Source organism: Lipophrys pholis (assembly GCF_963383615.2).
Source record: "Lipophrys pholis genome assembly, chromosome: 4".
In the NCBI taxonomy this organism is placed as follows: Eukaryota; Metazoa; Chordata; class Actinopteri; order Blenniiformes; family Blenniidae; genus Lipophrys; species Lipophrys pholis.
In genome coordinates this window covers 14,975,731-14,982,736 of record NC_137637.1, presented here as the reverse complement: position 1 = coordinate 14,982,736, position 7,006 = coordinate 14,975,731, and the positions used below count along the sequence as shown (strand labels likewise).

The window sequence follows — 7,006 nt, the reverse complement described above, 5'->3', positions numbered from 1 at the left end:
TCTCTCACGTGTGTGTGTGTGTGTGTGTGTGTGTGTGTGTGTGTGTGTGTGTGTGTGTGTGTGTGTGTGTGTGTGTGTGTGTGTGTGTGTGTGTGCAGTGAGAATGGCCACAGGCAGCTCGTCAGTATTATTCATGAGAGACATGGTTCTGGATTAGCACTCGATGAGACCTCCTCTGGACCATTGTCCTGGCAGGCACTCCCCTTGTTTCTTGTCCCCGATGACCTCTTTATCGCCACGGTGAGATTGCCATTAAGGAAATAATTGCACCCAGATCCCAGATGGCACGTTCGGATAGCTGGCAAGCCCACTGGTTGTGGAACAGACCCCCTGGAAGGCTTGAGTCATTCTGGATGAGCTGGATCTTTGTTTACAATAGTTCTCCAAGTAGTCCTAAAATGACGCTCTGCCAGATGAAGGCTTTTGTTGCTAAAAATAGTTCTAATCCCATGTCATTTCTCCAGTTTATTTTTTCTTTTTGTTCCATCATTGCTTGTGATTTCATTCTGTTCCTAAAAGCAGAAAGTAAATGTAAAGTGTTTTAAATGCTCCATCCGTTGTGTGAATCCTGACAGGAGCCGACAGCAATGCTCCTGTCTATAAATAAACAAAACAAAACAATCAGTAGGAATAAGTGGAGGGAAATAATAAATAGGCGAAGGGCCAATTGAAAGATAGCACACGGCACCATTGTCAAATAATTTCAAACAGAAGCAACTGTGTCATGAGGAATCAGATTTTATTTCCAGCTATTTACAGAAAAAATTAATCCCACAAAAACATTGTGCATAGATGCACTGATGAATATTTCAATATGAGTGGGGATCAGATAACTGTGAATATGAAATAGCTTGAATATAAAATTGAATCCAAAAGAATGAAAATCCTGCACACACACACACACACACACACACACACAGAAGCACACGCACACATCTCTTATTGAGGTAACTTCAGAGTTAACCTTGGGTTTTCCGTACCACGACGCTGGTTAACTTCTTCCCAGGGCAAATCACCGTGGTAATTTATGCTGAACCGCTAATCTGCTCTGGAGCAAGTTATGGTCTGGATAAGAGGTCAACGAATATAACAGCACCACCTCCTGACCAATCGCATCCCTTGGAAAATGACCTGCCCATTCCGAGAAGCTCCTGATTGGTGCATGGATCATGGAAGTAGCGCTTTTTTAAAAAAAAATTTTTATTAGGCCTTTATTTAGCCAGGAGAACCACATTGAGATTAATAATCTCTTTTTCAAGTGAAATTTAGGAGAGAAAGAATTTTTAAAGATCGATGCATTCTTTTTGACATAATGAAATAAAGCCTGGTCACTGAGCACATTAAAGTATGTTTTTGTACTTGTTCCTGACTTCCTGACCCGTTTATCTCCATGAGGTTTGCATCTGAAATAATGAGGTTAATGGTCACGCCTGGCAGATCTGCAACAACATGTATTTAACACACAACTACTCATGCTGTGACAGGGAGGAATTAATATTCTAACACAAAACGCGCTTACATTGGTTGGTGGAGCTTCAAAAGAACTTATTGAAAAATAGAAACTAAAGGAAGGACGCTGAGGAAGTTCTGCCCGAAACCGCTGACTGCTATAAAGTGAAATTATGTCAGAGTGCCGTCAGTTCTCCGATGAATTAATACTGTATGATCTCACAAAGTTATGCATTAACAGAGTTACCAATTTTCTGCCAGTATCCCTACTCAACTTTCACTGCAATAACAGTGTTGTTATGGCTTAGGTGATAAAAAAAAAAAAAAAAAGACATATTTTTTTAATATTGTCTGCTCCTCCATTACGTAAGCTGCTCTGCGGGGTTTGCGATTGGTCGGCTGCTGCAAACACCCCTCCTTTTGTGTGGAAGCGCACTGGTCAAGAAAGTAAAACCCTGGGTTGAATTAGTGAGATGCATCTTCGCAGCACAGCTTATCAGGATCGCGAATGTTTTTGTAAGTCAACACAGATAATGTGGAGACATCCCTGGTATGTTAAACCCAGTTCGTAGCACAGGCCCCTAAACTCATTCCCCAGGATTTCAATCTGCTTCCAAATTCCAGACACAAACTCACAAATAGCACCACCTGAAAATACTTCATTGTGTTGAGCTTGACTTGTTAATCCGTCCTTGTTTCAGTCCTGGAACAAGTTCCAGTAAGAGCAGCTGTGCTGAACTGAAGGAGTTAGACACAGTTTGTTCGCACAGCCGGACGACTTGCTCTACACATTTCCTTGATCCCCTAATGTCAGATTGGCAGTGGGTGTGGCTAACATGTTGACTCCCTAAATCGAGATTAAACAACAAACTAGTTTCATTTCTGCCGGAGTGAAGCTCATAGGAAAGAGAGGCTGGACGGCGTCACGGGATTTCTACTGATGTGAGTAGAAAACTAATGCTAATACTACAAGAATAGAGCTCTTGGACCTTTATGAAGTCAGGACACAGTGAACGGGCTTTACAATAAAAACAGTCTGTACTTGACTTAGTTACTAGTTCCTTTGTGTTGACAGTAGATTGCATTAGCGAACAGCTGAGTTGTTTAAGTCATATTTTGAAATCTTTCTGAATTCAAACAGGATGTACAAAAATGGGATTATGAGTTGGAGACAAAAGAATCAAAGAGTGACTCAGTTGAAAAGCAAAACTTCAGATTCACAATGAACAATCAGTGGAACCAGCTGAATGACGGCTGGTAAGGGAGGTGACACTGCTTTATTCCCTGGAATGAAAACAGCCTAGACTGAATCACTGTCTCTTCCTCTTTCACAGATCTCACAGCTGAGGGATCACTGACGTCTGGCTGCAGAGTGCAGCTGAACCAGTGCAGGCCAGCGTTTACAGGAGGAGGAAACGAGGCTGCTGAACAAGAAGTGAAACCCTTCAAACACTCGTTGAGAGAATAAAATGGCTCAGAGAGGAGCTCAGCTGGATTCAGAAAAGTTCTCTTGTTCCGATTGTCTGGATCTCCTAAAGTACCTGGTGACGGTTCCCTGTGGACACAGCTACTGCAGCAATTGTATTAAAAGCTACTGGGATGGAGAGGACAACACCGTAATCTACAGCTGCCCTCAATGCAGGAAGAAGTACATGCAGAGGCCTGACCTGGAGAAAAATATCATATTAGTAGAGTTAGTTGAGGATCTGAAGAAGACTGGACTCCAAGCTGATCTCTGCTATGCTGGACCTGAAGATGTGGTCTGTGACGTTTGCACTGCCAGGAAGCTGAAAGCCGTCAAGACCTGTCTGGTCTGTTCGGCTTCTTACTGTGAGGAACACCTCCGACCTCACGATGAATCTCCTGCTTTTAAGAAACACAATCTGGTGGAGCCCTCAAAGAAGCTCCATGAGAACATCTGCTCTTTTCACAGCGAGGTGATGAAGATTTTCTGTCGCACTGATCAGCAGTGCATCTGTTACCTCTGCATGATGGACGAACACAGAGGCCATGAAACAATCTCCTCTGCTGCAGAAAGGACCAAGAAGCAGAAGGAGGTGGAGGTGAGTCGACTGGACATCCAGCAGAGAATCCAGGAGCGAGAGAAAGACGTGGAGCTGCTTCAGCAGCTGCTAGGAACGATCAATGTCTCTGCTGATGGAGCAGTGGAGCACAGCGAGGAGAGCTTCACCCAGATGATCCATCTCATCCAGAAACGAAGCTGTGAAGTGAAGCAGCAACTCCGATCCCGGCAGCAAACTTCAGTGAGTAGAGTCAAAGAGCTTCAGGAGAAGCTGGAGCACGAGATTGCTGAGCTGAAGAGGAAAGACGTCCAACTGGAGCAGCTGGCACAGACAGAGGACCACAACCAGTTTCTACACAGCTACCCCTCAGTGTCAGCTCTCAGTGGGCCCACACACTCCTCCAGCATCCAGACCGCTCCTCTCAGATACTTTGAGGATGTGGCAGCAGCTGTGTCAGAGAGCAGAGAGAAACTACAGGACATCCTGAGAGAGACAAGGACAAACATCTCACTGAAATCCACTAAAGAGGAGCTTTTACTGCCACGACCACAGCCAAAGACCAGAGCCCACTTCTTACAATATTCACAGCAGATCACGTTGGATCCAAACACTGCACACAGAGACCTGGTATTGTCTCACTGGAACAGAAAAGTAACTTTAACATGGGGAAATCACCCTTATTGTAATCACGCAGACAGATTCACTAGATGTTTTCAGGTTCTGAATGGAAAGAGTCTGTCAGGACGCTGTTACTGGGAGGTGGAGTGGAGAGGAGTCGAGGTTTATGTAGGAGTCACATACAAGAACATCTGCAGATCAGGGACATACAATGAATGTGTATTGGGATTAAATGACAAATCTTGGGCTTTATTTTGTTACCCTTACAGTTTCTTATTTCGGCATAACAACACAGATACTCTCATCTCAGGTCCTTGGTCCTCCAGAGTCGGAGTGTACCTGGATCGCAAAGCAGGTATTCTGTCTTTCTACAGCATCTCTGAAACCATGACTCTCCTCCACACAGTCCAGACCACCTTCACTCAGCCGCTCCACGCTGGAGTTTGTCTTTATGGTTATGCGGGAGACTCTGCAAAGTTCCTGAAACCTCAGTAGAGTACTTCCCTCATCTACATGTGTAGTTTTCTAAAGGAGCCCTCCCCATTTTCTAGGTGGAAAGAAGCTGCGTTAGTGGAGGAAAAACATGGGAGGTGCAGCAACCAATGCTCTTTCCCCCGTCTCTTTTAAAGATGCTGATGCTTTTCTAACAGTTGGACTCATTTTTAAAGCTGCTTCCACCTTCTCAAACAAGCCTTTCTTCTTCACGAACCACAGGAACCTGGAGCTTTTCCAGATTTGATGGATTTGAACTGTAATTTAGGATGTTTCACATGTTTATGTTGATAAATCTTCCTCTTTTTTAAGGAAGGTTTTTTTTTTGTTGACAGTGAACTCATTGTATATTTTTTGGGGATCTTCATCTAAGATGTTCAATAACTGTGGATTAACTCTTGCATAAAAGTTGATGAGCTCCAACCATTTCTTGTGTTGATATTCCTTTTTGGAACCACTGTTTTTTTCTTTTGTTTGTTTGTTTGGTCTGCCCCCTCATTTAGTAGTTACAGGAAGGGTGGGAGAAGCATTCCCTAGGTTTATGAGTTCAAGTATATACTGTGTGTTTCTTTCTATCCGATTTAACTTCAGTAACATCCACATTTTATAGAGCATATTATAGAGCATCATCCTCATACAGTCATACAGTCCAGTAACATTTGTCAACCCTTCCTGGGCTGTGCCCTTGTTATAGCAGAAGGCCTTGCATCGTGCAGTTGGGAGCGCATGCTCCTGGTAGGATCACCCAAGGCTGACAGGTCTGGAATGAAGGAAATACTGACAGGCTCACTGACAGGTGACCTAAAAAGTTCAACCTGATTTAGAGCCCTGCATTCTATCATTACTATGTTGGCAGGACATGAGCATAATCTTAGCAATATGTAACAAGTTATGACAAAATGCAATGCTATTACATGATGAGTTGAAAATGTATTACATTATTATATATTGCACCATTATTCCATAATGCAGTGCTCCACACCCGCATTTTGCAATGACTGTTGCAATAAAACAAGTATGCGAGTATCAAGTGTGTGATGAACTGCTTTCTGTCGCTCAAGTAACATTCACTGATTTATTTTATTTTTCAGAGACATACATTTATTTTTAAACTTGCGCCCAGAAACCGAGTTTAACTTGTTAAGTTAGAGTGTAAATTGGGTGTTTTCTTTTTTCTTTTTCTTAAAATTTTTGAACAATACAACTAATTTCTTCCACTTTGTCTGTGATAAGTGTAGAATAAAATCACTTTACTGAAACTCTTTTATGCATACTCTTTAAATTATTTCTGAGAGTACCACATCTGTTGTGTTAAATGGAGAGCGTCCTGCATGTTGTGTGGCCTCACACAGTTCTCACAAACAGAAGTGAGAGTGGTGCACAGACCTGCTGCTGTCATGATGTTCTGTAAACATCCGGACACCTGTGCAGAGAGGGTGCGGAGCAACAAAGAGAGAAACGGTTCCAACCAGAGGGAACTGGAGCTTCGCTGAGAGCTGCAATGTCAAAATTTGATTAATAATGCAATCGAACTGATTTTAATATGAACTCACACAGACCAAAATCAGGAGTGAGCACCGTTGTTTGACTTCATTTATATAAATCTGGTCTCTGAGCTGCTTCCACTTCAATATGGAGCTGAAACACTTACGACCTCACTTCTTCTAAATCTGCTTTCTATGTCTTCATTTCTACAAGCAAAAGCAGAGAGCTTCGTCTTGACTTTGACTCTCCTCAACGCCTTCCACACTTTTTGCACTTCTGCTCCATCTCTGCTTCTTCTTTCAACCCCCCCCCCCCCCCATCTCTCTCTCTCTCCTTTCTAAAACAGATTTTAAATGTGCAAATAAATGAAAGTGACGAAATGTTTGAGGTCAATAAATGTGGCCACATTTCAATGATGAGGTCTGACTTCATGTTGTGACGACGTGAAAACTCATCAGTGAAGATGTGATGTTTCGCTTCATAAAAAGTTAAATGAAGCAAAGCTTCGACCTTGTGGATTAAGGGGTGAATGCTGATTTTGACAAGAGCAGACCTGACCTGGTGGAATATATGGTAACGTGGAAATCAGTCATGAAGAGAACTTTCTTTCTTCTGGAGTACTTTGGTCTTTTCTTACACTCATTTTCTTGAAAGAAAGTTTAATGTCTCATTACGTAATTTGTTGCATGCTCAACAATTGATTTTTAATTCGATTTAATTTAAATTTTTTATCTTATTTTTACTAATTGGATCTGGTAATTAACCATCTGTAAATAATCGTACAATTTCACAATCACACCGTCTCTTGAACATTTGGAAAGACGATGATTATTTCAGTTCACTGAATATAGAAAACGAGTTATTTTCAATACAGGATATTTGTAAATGGTTTTTTCTAAATGTTGATGGTGCTGAGAAGATCTACAAATATTTAATTT

General features: G+C 42.0%; 1 protein-coding gene across 1 annotated transcript; it reads left to right on the top strand.

Moving 5' to 3' along the window:
- The first annotated feature begins 2,348 nt into the window (after positions 1–2,348).
- LOC308108712 (tripartite motif-containing protein 16-like) lies at positions 2,349–5,608 on the top strand. The gene is made up of 2 exons (XM_080461880.1): positions 2,349–2,391; positions 2,784–5,608. The coding sequence occupies exon 2, from the start codon at positions 2,919–2,921 to the stop codon at positions 4,584–4,586; it is 1,668 nt and encodes a 555-aa protein (XP_080318006.1). The 5' UTR covers positions 2,349–2,391; positions 2,784–2,918; the 3' UTR covers positions 4,587–5,608.
- Positions 5,609–7,006: the final 1,398 nt, after the last annotated feature.

What these genes read in the sequence shown, in the direction of transcription:
- LOC308108712 (XM_080461880.1), top strand. Translation starts at nt 2,919, where the DNA reads ATGGCTCAGAGAGGAGCTCAGCTGGATTCAGAAAAGTTCTCTTGTTCC.